Source organism: Carassius auratus, chromosome 30 (genome assembly GCF_003368295.1).
Source record: "Carassius auratus strain Wakin chromosome 30, ASM336829v1, whole genome shotgun sequence".
In the NCBI taxonomy this organism is placed as follows: Eukaryota; Metazoa; Chordata; class Actinopteri; order Cypriniformes; family Cyprinidae; genus Carassius; species Carassius auratus.
In genome coordinates, this window is record NC_039272.1 from 26253786 (window position 1) to 26269627 (window position 15842).

Genomic DNA, 15842 nt, shown 5'->3' on the forward strand with positions numbered 1-15842 from the left:
GTTATTGTAATTAATGTTGATTACTATTCAACGTACATCTTTACAACAGGTCCAACTGCGGTTCCTTCCCATCAGGTGGGTTGGTTTAACTGGTCACTAAAAAAAACCTTTATGCAAATATATGCAAATGTTTTTGTGACGACAACAACTCTTTTTCACAGCAGGCCCGTGTTGAGGCTCACATGTATGACCTTCCGTCAGCTGAACCGCAGTATGCCCAGGTGAATAAAAACCGGAAGCAGAATGAGGATGCTTTACACTACGCAGAGATTCAAGTCCTACAGTCTGAAACTGCGACCAGCAGAGCAAAACTGAATCAGACTTCAAACAACGACGTCACAGAGTATGCAACCATAGACTTTAAAAGTACTGTGAATACACAGACGTCAGCTGAGCCTGCAGATTTATTCATCCCACCTGGAGAACTACAGAGACCAAACATGAGCTTTTCTCAAAGGAAGAATGTCCACTCAAAGCGAGCAGTTATGGCGTGAACAAACAAAAACACATTTCCGTGTATTTTTGTATTATTCTATCCTGCTGTTTTACTATTGTACCTTTGAACAAGGCATTCCAGTGCCATAAAGAGGTTGTTTGTTTAAAATATATAGCCTATGATATCATTTCTGCAAATCAAAATACATAATATATTTTCAGCCAACTGGATTATTAATTAAAAGTCAATTTATAGTAATCATATAGTCTTGTGTAGCCAGCTAATGTCAGGTTCACTTTGTGGTTTATTCTGACTAGAAGGGATTGTTCTCTGGAAAAGATTTCTAGTCAAGTGAAAACAAAAGAAGTTGGTGCCATGACTCACCGACACAGTTTCAGTAAGCTGTAGCCATCTGGGAAATGACATCATAACAGGGTTTATCACTGGGTTCCTACTTCCAGGTTGGAAGTGCAACCTCCGGCGAAGCTCCAGCTGTTATTTTAGTCTAAAACGCACTCTTAACAATGTCTACCAGCTGTGGCTAATTGGATCATGCTTATGAATGATATTCAAGTGCTTTGTACACATTACATAATTGATTATATTAATTCTCTATGGAATATGAAGATAAGACGATAGCAAAATAGGGTTTTATTGCTGTGTCTAAAAAAAGAACACCCTTTCACTCACTCGAATGGCATACGGAGCCATGTTTTGCTTCATGGTTTGCCTTATTTCTTGTGGTTGGTTAGGATAAAGTAAGATTATTACACAAAGTAAGATTACACAACAACACACAAAAAAGACTCTTTTAGTAATGCATTCATAAAAGCAAAACAACTATTCTGAAATTCAAAAGGAAACTCTTAAGTTTTGCTGATTCAGTGTTCAATATTAATATTGAAGTGCAACATTGATAACATGTACTTGTCCTACAGGACCACAAACTATGTGTGAATAAATACTCAATTGTGCCTTGAAGAAAATACTTTGTAAGGCATGTGAAACGTACAGTAGCATTAAATAGGAATGCATGCCCTCTGCTGGTCAAAATATCAGAACACTGATTTTATTAAAGTAGCTAACAAAAGCCATACTCTTCACTCTCTGTCTTGACCGTTTTATACTGTCTATGGTCTTGACTACTAATAAAGAATGAATAGCAAGCTAAATTCAACAAAGTATCATCATTAGTTCATCATCATTATACGCTATCGATTAAAAAAAAAAACTATAAACGATTAATATAAACATAAACAACCCCCTGTGATTTTTATGATCTGTTCTTTCCCAATTAGACTTCTTTCAGTGGTCAGTAAATAAACGAAATTGTGACTGTATATTTTTAATACCAAATATTTTAGTAATTATTCTGACTAATACACCACTGAAAGTAACAGTCAAAATGGTACACAGTAGATTCGGCGTCATAAAATATGTTTTTCAAATACAGATGAAAGTGTTTCTATTAAAACAGCCCAATAGAAACGAGTCTGAGTTCCTGCAGCGCCCAATGGAAACACGCTTTACAGCAGCACGCATGACGGAAGTCGTCACGGACCGTCAAAAGCAAATATCATGACGCTTGGGAAATTTGTTAGCACTGTGTATTAATTGTATGATATAGATAATCACATAGTTGTCGTAATAATACGCTAGGTTAGTGTGCAATCATTTTGCACTGGAAGTCTGTCCATCCGTCTGAATATGAGTGTGAAGGGTCGCCGGAAATGACTTTTACTGGCTTAAAGAAATCACATCCGAGCTGTGCATCATCATCATGAGGATGGATCGGGAGTATTAGTGATATAACAGCACACTTTCACCGCCGGAGACCGTCTTTAGCGGGGACTGACACTTGTTAACGGGAACGCAATATAGGTAAGTTACTGCTTTACGAAACATCTCTGACTCGCTCTTGATTTATTTGTATTCGTTGTTTCCAGGGCCTTCGAAAGTCTGGCATGCATGAGGAGCCTGTTCTTTGACATCATTATGCACGAGACCTATTACGTTACAAAAAACGTTTTGAAGTGACGATGTTTTCTTTGATGGTTTATCAAACACAGAAAAGTGTTTTTTAATCAGTGATATTTCCGGACGAAACCTGTTCATTTTCATTCATTCTTGTTATTCTAGAAACTAGTTGTTTTTTTAACAAAACATGATTTATGTGTATTAATTGAAATGTATGTGCACGTATAGACAGTTCAGTACAATTTTGGTGTAGTTTGAAGATCCTTGGAATTGTATGCAAATGCAGATACCATGGTATATTAATTTGAATAATTCAGTACCATGTTATGTATCAAAGTATTAAGTATCTTGTAAGTACCATGATGTGTGTATATATATATATATATATATATATATATATATATATATATATATATATATATATATATATATATATTAATCATTCAATGCCATATTATTATATGAGACCTTACATTTTGTAAATGACATGGTACAATATATACCAATCCGGTTTTACGATTAAACTGGTAAGACTAAAGAATGTACACAACAGTAATATATTAAAAGTACCATGTGTAATTCATGTTATGACTTAATCAGTTGCTGATCTGATGCATTCTCTTTCATCAGTCCCTTTAAAAGATGTTGTCCAATCCTCTGGCTGAGCAGAAAGGTCCAGAGCAGGTGCCTGCGTCTGCGGCTGGTCCATGCCACCGTGCTGCTCTTTCTCCACTGTATCAGGAACAGCTGGCCATAGGATGCAGAGAAACCAGCAGAGAGGAGACTGAATCTGGTGACAAAACACGACCCTCAGACTTGAGCTTGAAGGAAGTTCATCTGGAAAATGAAGGAGCTCTGAAACCGATGACGTTTGATCCAAAAAGTAGTAACTTTGGAGTCAATCCTAGTTCGACTTCCATGCACATGTGTAATAAGCAAGGTAATTTTGAATATATCTGCTCACGTCTGCCAAGTAGGCCAATACAATTTTTAAATGTTTTTGAAATGAATCCCTTGTGCTCAAAATGATGATTTTTTTATTCGATGATGATAATACAGTTATTTATCTATTTGAAATCTTTTGTAAATATGTTTACTGTCCGTTTTGATCCTTTTAATGTATCCTTGCTGAATAAAAGTATTAGTTTCACATAAAGAACAAAACAGCTAACCTAACTCCAGACTATCTGAATAGTAGAATATAGCAAATATTTAGGTAATATGCCCTGATGATAGTTATTGAGTTGATATAGTTAGAGGCCAAACTTTGTTGTTAGACACTTTTTTTTTTTTAGACATTGTCTTATGAATAGAAAAAAGAATATTTCAAAATAATACTACGATAATATATAATACAGAATATAACTTATGTATATAAATAATAATAGAATCTAAAACAGAATAACCGCACAGAAAGGTCTTTCAAGTCTTCTGTAGTTTGCTGCCCATTCATTTGGCCTTATTTTATGAAATGTCTAAATCTTTTTAAGTTTTTCCTCTGGGCTTTTTTTTGGTCCGCACAGGAGTAGCTTTATAAGTGTGCACACGTTTTTCTAAACGGAACATTGCAGATATATTGTAAAACAGTTGGTTCCAAATAGAATCAAAACAATGTTTTGGTAAATGTTATGAAGCGCAGCTTTTGATCAACATCTTCTTTGCAGAGGCCAATTTTAGGGATCAGCGATGGCCCTCTGCCAGCTTCAGTTCACCTCCTCCAGCTGGACCATCCGGAGAGCAGCTTGGAGTTCTGGAACGATTTCTTGTGTCCCATCAAACTGAGATGAAGCGTCTGCTGACTGATACCTTTGGATCTCTGACCCAGCGTCTTGAGGCAGTGGAGAGGAGGATGGACCAGCTGTGTTCACAAAGCAGTGCACATACTCGCAGTTTAGCTCAGCTGCACAGTAAAGTTGGCCAGCTGGGAAGAGACTTATCCTTTGGCTGTCCAGTTACTCCAAGTGTTTCATCAGCTTGCGGTCGTGGTAAATGTTAATATTAGCATAGACAAATGAATGAATTATGTACTTTGAAGCTAATTTCATATATCCCATCCCAAATGCTCTGATGAGCATACTATTCCTTCCTGTGTTGATGTATTTCTTATTGTAGCATGAAGGTGCAGTTGAAGAAAACATGCCCCTCTTTAATAGCTATCATTATGTAGTTTATAATAAAACCATAAACCATGATTTGTAATGCTTGTTGAGGAGAGGATGTTCTCAGTCTGAAAAGCAATTTATTGGGCAATAGTACATTTTGAAGAGACGTTCTTCCAGGTGTTAGCCAAAAGATAATTTAGTCAACTTTTAGGAGTACTTAGTCAACATTTGAAATGTAAGTGACCTCAAATCTAAGCAAAGACATAGATTCAATTTTTATTTGATTTATTATTTTGTGCTTGCAGGAGTGGATGCGGAAGTGGCAAAAGACTACAAAGGAATAATCTCAAATATCTCTTCTCCTGAAACTAAGAAGCACTCTGTGTGTTCTTGGGCAATGTCTACTCCTTTCCAGCCCAGCCAAAGTCCTGATCATAAGTCCAAGGACCTAAGCTGTCAAGATCTAAGTGAAAATTATAGCAGCTCCAGTTCATCATGTGGCATTCTAAGAACATGCCGTTCAGAACAAAAAGACAATTGTTTGCAGGGTAACTACTCGCCTGTTTCTGATTTTGAAGACCTGGATATGGAACTGGAAGCTGAGAAGGACAGAGTCGCCTTAAACGTATTGGTGGATTCTGTGCTTAGCAGCTCAGATGACAAAGGCAGCCAGGGACTTCCTTGTATTCAAGAAGTACTGTCGTCTGCTATTGTGGAGAATGATAAAACTGGTCAGGAAGGAGAAGACACCTTGTATAATCAGTGTTTACATGGTCCTGAAAACCCTCGGGTGCCTTCCGTTCAGTTTTTCAGATCTTCAGCTCCTAGTGGCTTAAGATCAAACACAATTACAGATCATCATTGTTCATTTTCAAAAGCAGTGAACTCAAAGCCCTCTGGGAAACCAGCAGCATTGACAGATTCTTCTAAAGATGAGTGTGAAACAATCCAGCAGCAGTCCTTTAGTCAAATTACCTTCCCTTTCTCCACTAAGCCTCTAGGAGCACAACCCAATCCTGATGAATCCAAGGCTTGTTCAGTTCTCTTTCAGACTTCTAATAAGAAAGAAGCAGCGATCTTGGACAAGATCGAAATGAATGGTCTTTTTCATTCTACTGCTACCTCGTTGAGTAATATTACTTCAGTCTCGGATCACGTCCATACATCAAGGGATGTAGATGAATTGACAGAGACAAATGCTGGAGATTCTGAGGAGAACACAAAGATAGGGAATAAGGGACAAAGTTTTGATGGTCAGTCCTCAAATATATCACACTCAAAGGATAGCCCTTTTCAAGGGTCATCAGTCCTGCCATACTGTGAACTTGCTTTGCCGAAACAATTGGTAAAAGGTGTAGGTGACCAACAATCACTAGGTTCGCTTTTTGCATTTTATCAAGCACACTCCAGTTCACATCTCTCGGCCCCAAGAAATGGGTGCTCCAAACCATTTTTAGACAGCGATACTAACAAACTGTTGAATCGGCTCTCAGATACCGCCTATCGCTTGGTATCCAGAAGCTGTTCCTCTAGCAACTCGGACAGATGGACTGGTTGCAGCAGGACTGGATCCAAACTCAAAGACTGTGGTGGAAAGAAACAAAACCTTCCTGGATTTCCCGCTCTTAAAGTTGGAGAAACCCTCTCTCTGTCCTTCTTTGAGCAGGCAGGAGGGATGTCCAAACATTGGCAGCCGATTCTTGAGGACTTGATACTTCCTGTGTCTCCTCGATTAACTGGTACACTAGCTTGTCCTTCAGATGCTTTACCTGTCCACCTGGATAAAGACTCTGCAGGTTGTCCTAGTTTATCTCAGCTTTTTCGCCCCAGCAGTCCGCCTTTGTCTACTTTTAGCAAAGGAAGCTTCTCTGGGGCAGGTGTTAGTACCGTCCTGGCTTTATCTTCTCCAGCTTCCTTCAGACTGTGGTTTCGACACCGGCGAATCAACTTTCCTCTCATGCAGTTGTCACGTCCTGGTATCCATACGGTTGTGAGTCGGATTTTGGGGAGGAGCAAATGTCGTCCTTTTCGACCTCTGGTTGACTTCACAGCCCCGCCAGGCATAGACAACGATCACCAGTGAGTTAAAGTTAAAACTTTGTTGTGCATGTTTTGATTGAAATGTGATTTACATAATCAAAGGTGTATGTCAGTTTTTACCTGCATGCTGCTTGCACTTACAATTCAACCTGTTTTGATCTACATCTTTTCATTGATAGCTATATACGCCGATCCAGTCAAGAAGCTTCACCCAGCAGGAAAAGAGCTTCAGCACGGTGGGCATATCCCCCTGCATCTTTCACATTTTTGCCAATATATTCAATAAAAAAAAAATAAAAAAAAATAAGTTTAATCAGTCTTTGCTAATCAGTTCAGATTGAAGGTGAAGTGCATAATTTTAGTGCAACTAGCAACACAAAATCGAGTGGCTGAGAAGCTTTCCATACCTTTGGAAATCTACAGTGGCCAGTCATCATCTTGTTTCCTTGAAACTCATTTTGTGGCATTTGTGAGTTTCCTGTGTTTTTGAATGCAAGCATCATTATTATAACTTTAACTACACATAGAGATATCAAACATTGCATTTTTGCTGCATACATGAATGACAAGCTTGTGCAACTTGCTATGCTGTTAATTTTCTAAGCGACTGAGTGTACAATTTTCAGGTAAAAAGAAAAAAAGATATCATAGAGACCGGAGTATGGATTCCTTTGGGGTGGGCCAGTACGAAACCACCCACAACACCCTGGCAATCACACAGAACACATTATACCTTTAACCTAATGAGCTAAAATTTCTAATGACAGTTTGTCTGTCCATACCAATTGCAACATACCTACAAGATATGCAAATCAATAGCAAATCACAGCCAATCAGAAGAGCATGTGGGCGGGCTCTGTCTCTGGAACCGCACAGCTGTCTCACACTTCCAATGAAATAGTTGTTTCTTTTGTTGTTTTCCTTTATTATTTCCTTTCCAAGTTGTCACTCGTGATATAAACTATTCCAAAAATAGAATCACCTGTCACTCGTTGTGTTTCGCTGACATGGCTGGTTTTGACAATAGACTTTTCTTAATCATAAAATGTAAACAAAAATGTTTGATTTCTATTCAGTTTGATACTGCTAGTGGTACAGAAATTACTCACTTCACCTTAAAGCGGTTTACATAATAAAACAGGAATGTAGCAATAAAATCAATCTTTCTTTTCAGACATTCTCAATTTGTGATTGAAGCATGAAGGCAGTCCAGTTTTACAATCCACAGCTATCTACACTTCTAGGCTGATCATGTAGATGTTGACTGATGTTAAATTAGCTATCACCTGGTGTTCTCTAAAATGCTTGCTGCTTTCACTGTGTGTAGGAAAGCCACCTCATCCCTATCATTGTGTCATCTGTCAAAAAATCATCTCACACCAGAAAGGAGCCTAGATCACCCCTCTCGGCACAGCATCAGCCCCAAATCGGCAAGAATGGATGGATCCCCCACTGAATCTGTGCCTAGTTATGCTATTGCCAGTGCAAATGTCAAATACCCTGGTTTGCATAATCGGGGCACATCTACAGAAATTAACCAGGTATTACAGTATTTCATCTCTTCTAGCATTTGAACTCATAGTTTTGAAAGAAGAATTCAAGTAGAAGGAAGAATGTAAGGAGAAATATTGAGATCTTCAGACACTGCTGAACTGAAGGATTTTGCATTCTGGTTATGTTTCCTCAAGCCTAGACATTCATCTCTCTTGTAGGTGGAACTCTACGACACTAATAATGAAGCTCAAGGAGGTTCCAAACGTTCTAAAAGGGTCTCTCAGATTCGTATTCGTAAGACTGTTCCCAAACCAGATAACAACCTTACTCCAATGGGACTTCCCAAACCAAAGAGGTGAGCATTCAACTCCGTTTTAACAGTTTGCTACAGTTCTTGTAATTGGAGTAAAATGTTTAAGGGGTCAAGAACTGAGAAATCAAAATTGACAATTAAGAGGTGATTGTACTATTAAAAACATCCTTTCAGTTTGAACTCAAAACTTTCATGTTAGTCTAAAAATACCTTATATTGTAGCCAATCTGCCAAAAGACAAGTTGTGGAATGTACAACTCTATTATGTAATAGTGTGGATAAGCACCGCCTCCACAGAGGAAGATCAACGCCTGCTTCTACATAACTTCCTGTTTAGCCCCGCCCAACAATTTGCACATGTACTGTAAAAAAAATAGATGCAAACGCAGGTCTATGCAGAAACCAAATGATAACGATCGCTGTGCATTTTTGCATTGCCTTCCTTCTGATCCCAAAATTAGGAAAAGAGTGGATTAACTTTATTTTCAATGATGTTTCAGAACACGTCGGTAAGAATTCAGTCCTTTGTTAACGTCATTTTAAGGCAGATTTTTTTTACAAACAAGGCATAATTTTATGCAGGATTTTAAGAAAGTTTGAAACAAAAAGACAATGCTGTACCGACTTTATTGGATCCGAAAGTAATGGCGCAAATCTCGCAACACACAAGTATGAGTAACTGTTTTTATTATGTGGTCACTATTGCTTTTTCTGTTAAACAGATTGTTTGATATGTTCTGAGTATTTATGCGTTTGTAACCTAAATCACAGCAGCGTCCATCTGTGAAACATAAACAAACATGCACAACTGTTAGCCAATCATAGCAGTGTGCGTTTAATTCCAAATCTACAATCCGTCACACCTATTCAAACAGAGCATTCACAAGAGGGGGGCTCTAATAAGTCTAATAAATGTTAAAATTGATAGCACTTAATTATAATGTAATGTTGAATGGTCAATGGTTAAATATTTGGGTGAAAATGTTTTTTTTATGGGAAAATCAGTATTAATCGGTATAAATGATACTGGCTTTCAGTCATAAAAAAGATGAGATTAAACAAATATTAAAAATATACTGTCTTTATGTTGTTTGTACAATAATTTGAAGATTGAATGTGAAATTATTGCAATATAAAAGCATATATAAAAACTTGAATGTTAGGTGGGATTCATCCGCAATTAATGTGAGAGAAAGCGATATAGTTTTTTTTTTGTTTTTATCGATAGACCGCACTATACAAAATAATAAACAAAGGCAGTTCATGACCAATTTAATATTTTAAAGACGGGTCTTTAGGAAACTTGATGGATACATTTAAATAAAAAAAGTGCTTAAACTTGTGATAATTACAACATTGGTTAAAACCTTGATTATCATAAATATTCTGTTTTGCATCCAATAAGGCTGAAGAAAAAGGAATTCAGTTTGGAGGAGATTTATACCAACAAGAATTACAAGTCTCCAACCCCTAACAGGTTTGTTTTTGCAATTGTTTATTTATAATTGTCTTATTCTGGAAATCATTTTGCGGTTTCTGCTTTTCATTCACACAGAAGCCTTGAGACTATATTTGAAGAACCGAAAGAGAAGAACGGCTCTTTGGTATGCATTGGTCATCAGAAACGAAAGCGAGTTCTAGACTTCCCAGATTTCACACTGCCTCGGAAACGCAAGGCTAAAACTAACCTGGGTCCGCTGCGTGTGAAGGGGCCTCGAGGAAGGGCTCGTAGGGGAAGACACGACGACGTTGACCTTGATGTATTGCTAATCGAGAAGCTCACAGAACTGGAGGACTACTTTTCCCGCCAAGGCCTGGAGGTTTAAGCTCTGTTTTTCACAAATCCATTCTTAGTTCTTGTGAACAATTGACCAGTTACCAAAAATGTAGTTTTTCATCTTTTTGCCTAATCAAGGAAAGAACTTGCGCTTTACACATGGTTGTTTACCGAACGTTTAGCAATAGAATGAAAAAACGTTTTCTTATAGCATTTACAGTTGAGGCGTAAAGCGGAAAGACATTAGAGCTCTGTATGTGTGTGTGTGTTTGTGTGTGTGCGTGCAAATAATATAAGCACAGTATAGTAGACCTTCACCTGAGCACTTTGATTCCTCACAATGTGACTGCTGCAACCTTGTTGTGTTTTTCTTGCATTTGCAACTAACATATTCCTATCTGTCATTTTCAGATGAAAAAATGAGTGTGGGAATAATAATTACTGATCCATTGATTTAAGCCCTTCAAGGTCTCTGAAACAATGAGTAGCTCGTCCTTGACTACTAATGACCTATGAAATTGGCAGCTTTGATTTTATCATTACAGTTCCATTTTTTTTCCCATCAGGACTAGAATATGTATTTACAGCTTTATAAATAAAAATACTAAGGGATTTTCGGCCAAAAACAAGACTACGGAAAACTATTTAAAGTTTTTATTTTCTTTTAAATAAATCGTTTAAGGTACAGTGCAGTGTTTGAGCATTATATTCTTACGATGTGATATGTTTATTCACTTTTCATGTCATTCCAAACCCGTATTACTTTCTACTTCAGAATGCAAAAGGATAAAAAATGGCCATACAATGACAATAAACGGAACCCAGCATCGTTCTGAACCGTTATTTGGACAAAAACAGTTGGAACATACTTCAGAATATCTTCTCGTTCCACAAAAGAAAAGAAGTCATGCAGGTTAGTAATGAAATGAGAGTGGGTAAAGAATGCCACAAACTCATTTTTATAAATTTTTATAAAATAGTCCTAAGTTATTTCATTTTTATACCCAAGACTACATTCATAGACCTCGAACATGGGATAGACGAACCACTGGGTTGTGTTTGAGAAAAATGGGAGAAAACCACTTTCTTTTGTAAGATGTGAAATTGCTTTTATTCATAGAATATATTTACTCACGCGAAACGGAGCTGTGGTGTGTAATACAGGTTTGCCGTGCATCCATGCTTCTTTTTTGCTGGTTGAGAAAAGTGAAGCGTTTGGTGAGATCCACTTTCTGCTTTTCTGATCTGACATTTATTGGGTGTTCTATGCAGCTAATAAAACGATATGTTGGCCAGATTAGACTTCTATTAGTTTTAGGTTTATCATCCCATTGTGCAATATATTTCCACAACTTTATTCTCATTTTTTGAGGATTACATTTTTTGTTTTGATGTGATTATGTTGTCATTTGCATTGTTTTGTTTAATGGGAAACTTTTACAATCAATTATAATGTAGCCTTTGACTTATTACCTAAGGCTTTGAAAAGTCAGTTATCTGCACTTGAACCCAAAAGAATCTACACCTTTCCCCCGATGAGCATCTCTGTTATGTCTGTGGTATAGAAATGTGTTTTTAACTCAACCTACAGACATGTATTGTCTCTTTGAATCACTTTGAAGTGTTAGAATTGTACTCACAAGAGCAAATGTAAAAAAGGCAATCGTGTGTCTACTGAGTTCTGCAGTGAAATCAGCTCTTTGGTCTTTTTTCAGATGGAAATATTTCCATTTGTATTGATCTTTTATTTCCGCATCACTCGTGCAGTGTTACAGATACTGCTGCTGTTGTGCTTCTCTTTAAGCTCGCCAACAGACAGACACTAAGTTTTGCTTGATTGCTGTCAATGTGATTTGATATATATTTTATGAATAAAATAGTGTTAACTAAAGACTCCGTGTCATGCTTGGGGTGGTTTACTGAAATCACAGTAATTTATATTTTTGAATGACAAATAAAAATGAAAATGCCAAATGAATTAAATAAATTAAATATAAAAACTTTGTAACCAACAAAATACACTTGCTTTAGTAAATGCTTTTATCCAAAGTGACTTACAGTGCATTCAAACATTTTTTTTACTAATACCAATACATTTTCTTCTTCCCCCCTTTGTCGTCTTTCCTTGTTCTGTCATGGTGATGTTTCTGTACCTGTAAGCAGTACAACAAAACTAACATAGTTATTTCTGGTTTATTTATTTGTTTGTTTTGTTAATTTATCTTTGTACCTGGTACTACAGGTTTTAGACATGTAACACGATAACAGCTAAATATATTTTTCATTTTTTTGCTTTTGTTTTAAATGAGATGTTTGTTCATTTGCTATTTATTATTTTAAGTTGTATTTATGTTTTAATTGATTGTAAAGCTAGTGCTGTGTGTCAAGTGCTGTGGTAATGAACGCTGTATTCCGGTAGATGGCATCAGTCCGAAGGAGAACACGGGACAACTGTAAGTGCTCGCACGCGGAGAGTTTATTATCCACCTGTCAGGGACGGGAAACAGCAGGTAATTGTGTCATTATATTTTGCCCTTTTGTAAATGAATCTAAATTACATTAAACCGTCGGACGCTAATGATATATCAACTAGTCTGTCCTCGCTGCTTTCTGCAGCACGATGACGTAGCTGGACTACTACACTACGTTGTGGATTTAACGTGCAAGCGCTGTAGTACAGGTGCTGGTCATATAATTACAATATCAACAAAAAGTTGATTTATTTCACTAATTCCATTCAAAAAGTGAAACTTGTATATTATATTCATTCATTAAACACAGACTGATATATTTCAAATGCTTATTTATTTTATTATTTTGATGTTTTTAACTGATAACTAAGGAAAAGCCCAAATTCAGTATCTCAGAAAATTAGAATATTGTGAAAAGGTTCAATATTGAAGACACCTGCTGCCACACTCTAATCAGCTAATTAACTCTAAACACCTGCAAAGGTCTTTAAATGGTCTCTCAGTCTAGTTCTGTAGTCTACACAATCATGGGGAAGACTGCTGACTTATCCAAAAGACGACCATTGACACCTTGCACAAGTAGAGCTGCAGTCCACTCTTTGTGAATCTCTCCCACTTTTGAGTGGGTTTTGTTTCACAATCCTGCCCAGGGTGCAGTTTTCCCTATTGCTTGTACACTTTTTTTTTTTTTTTTCTTCCTTCCCTTCGCCTCTCTGTTAATGTGCTTGGACACAGAGGTCTGTGAACAGCCAGCCTCTCTTGCAATGACCTTTTGTGTCTTGCCCTCCTTGTGCAAGGTGTCAATGGTCATCATTTTGGACACAACACTCAAGTAAAAAATAAAGACAATTTTTTATAGCTACACCCCTTCTTTTTCATATAGAACAAAATAAATTGTAATTAGTGGCGTTTTATTTCTAAAACAAATCAAACTAATAAAAAAATAAAACACCTTAGGCTACATACCAAACTCTTTTATTCAAAACTATGCCATCGTTGCTTAAAGTTTAATAGCACAGTATATATAAGTTGAGTAATCCTATGAAACAGTTAAATCTCGTAATTACAGTTTAATTTACATTAAATACTTGCTTCAGTGCACATGCAAATAAAAATCCAATACTGCGCATGCTCGTCAAGTATCCAGTATATATTGGATCCGATCCAGCTACGTCATCATGTTAAAGGCTGCTGCCAGGACCTTGGAGTATTTGGACCTGGGAGTTGGGAGTATTTTTTTGCATTATCCTGGTGAACCCGTCAAGGATAAAGTGACGGATCCTGAGACCTAACGTTAGTTGATCTTAGAGCCTAGTTACACAAATATAACTTACCTTACAGAGTTGCGTCAGCTAACATATTAATAAGGTGTCCACTGGTCCTTAAAAACTTAAAATATCTTAAATTATGTTTTTAAATTATGTTTTCAAAAGATTTCTTGTCCTTTAACCCTCTGGAGTCTAAGGGTATTTTTGGGGCCTGGAGAAGTTTTGTCATGCCCTGATATTTGTGCTTTTTTCAGTTTCTTATAAATATCTAAATGGGTAAAGTCTAATATCACTGTAGTCAGCACAAACTGGGCTATAATATTATGTGAAATGCATGCATGTACATGATTGTATTTTTGTTGTTGTTGTTATTATGAGTCCCAGTTACTATAATAATGCATGTTGTGACTGCTACATAAATGTCTACATTAGCGGGTCGAATTTCAAGATGAGATTTATTTATTATCTCCTTAGTAATGTTTAATTACTGCAAATTTGCAAACAGCGACATTCTTTGTCAAATTTTCAGTTTCAGAATGGAGACACCATTAGCCTATTTCATTTTATGAATGCTAGATTATAGTTCTAGGCATAGTCTTTTTCAAAATATATTTAGACACTTTTTGGTGAATTAAAAGCAAGCACAAAAGCTTACATTTATTTGGAAGAAAATAAAGTAAAATTAAATAAGCAGTTAACTCAAGCAAAAATATTTCACGTTGTCAGTGTGATCACTTAACATGTTCTAAAAAGTCTTTCAAAATACTACATGAACATCACGGGCTATACACAGTCATTAACTTGTGATTCTTACCTCTATAATCATATTCTTTTTTTCTTTGTGCCTCTTCCTGCCTTGTGCCTCTGATAATTTTCTTTTTCACATTTTTTTTTTTTACAAATGACACTTTAAGAGCACATAAATGGCAAAACTATTTTAACCTTGCATACTTACAGGATGTATTATAATTAGCCTATGTCACGACCCAGAAAGTGTTTCAATTGGTCCAACATGATGACAAATCTTATTATTTTTTTTTTCTATTTTATATGGGTGTAGGAGCGCACAATGGTCACAAGAGGGCCAAAATAATAATAATAATAAAAAAATAAAAACCTGTGGCACCCCCCAGTCCTTTTGCACCCTAGGCAACTGCCTATGTCATCCATGCCACTGGCCGGCCCTGTGAATAGACAGTATTTTAGTAAGCTATAAATATGTGGCTATGTGCAGACTTACAGCTCCCCTTCAAAGCTCTTGTATTTTTCTCCTTTTCCATCTCTCCAATCCTATTCTGCTCACAGTTGACTGGAGACTGGAGAGTTATGTTCCTGCTGTGTTGCAGTTTGCTGATTTATGTTTTTGTTTTGCAGATAAAAGGGTAGTTTCAGTTTAATAAGTTGCAAGCTCAGTTATTGGTTATAAATAATTTATAAGAAATAATATTGATGATAAATTATATGAAAAAGTTAAGTGACCAAGTGTAAACAGATCCTAAGATACAGAGAAGCTGTGTCATTTACCGCTCTGTCAGAGAGATTGTGTTGTTGCTTTGATGATACAGTGTGCACAAACATTTAAAACCTGAAAGTGTCAGTGTGACATTGCTGGAGATGTCAAGCTGTTACAAGAACTTGGCAATTTATTATGTTTGGCAAGCCTGAAATCTGTTGCTTGTGCAAGGTTTTTTAAACTCACTTTAAACCAATTTAAATAAGTTCAACAAAATATAAACATTTAATGTTCCTTTAACATATGCAGTTTTTACTAACGTTTTACATTGTTAAAACAACACAATAATGCAAATCTCATGACCTACTTTTTGTTATTCATCATGTTTTTGTGTTGGGACATAAATGAGTTGATTAAATTAATGACTGATAAATGGCATAATAAATGGTAAACTGTCACGGCCGGGAGATACAAGGAAACATAGTGAGAGAACCAAGTGCGGGTATGTCAT

At 36.6% G+C, this 15842-nt stretch overlaps 1 protein-coding gene across 1 annotated transcript; it reads left to right on the forward strand.

The window, feature by feature from the left end:
* The first annotated feature begins 1936 nt into the window (after positions 1–1936).
* LOC113049807 (uncharacterized) lies at positions 1937–12030 on the forward strand. Its single transcript, XM_026212451.1, has 9 exons — positions 1937–2317; positions 3044–3353; positions 4078–4398; positions 4821–6594; positions 6735–6791; positions 7883–8096; positions 8268–8404; positions 9768–9839; positions 9918–12030. Exons 2-9 carry the CDS (start codon positions 3056–3058, stop codon positions 10186–10188), a joined length of 3144 nt encoding a protein of 1047 aa, XP_026068236.1. The 5' UTR covers positions 1937–2317; positions 3044–3055; the 3' UTR covers positions 10189–12030.
* Positions 12031–15842: the final 3812 nt, after the last annotated feature.

What these genes read in the sequence shown, in the direction of transcription:
- LOC113049807 (XM_026212451.1), top strand. Translation starts at nt 3,056, where the DNA reads ATGTTGTCCAATCCTCTGGCTGAGCAGAAAGGTCCAGAGCAGGTGCCT. An exon ending in GCACATGTGTAATAAGCAAG is followed by an intron (nt 3,354 to 4,077) that starts GTAATTTTGAAT and finishes TCTTCTTTGCAG; the next exon opens with AGGCCAATTTTAGGGATCAG. An exon ending in AGGAAAAGAGCTTCAGCACG is followed by an intron (nt 6,792 to 7,882) that starts GTGGGCATATCC and finishes CACTGTGTGTAG; the next exon opens with GAAAGCCACCTCATCCCTAT.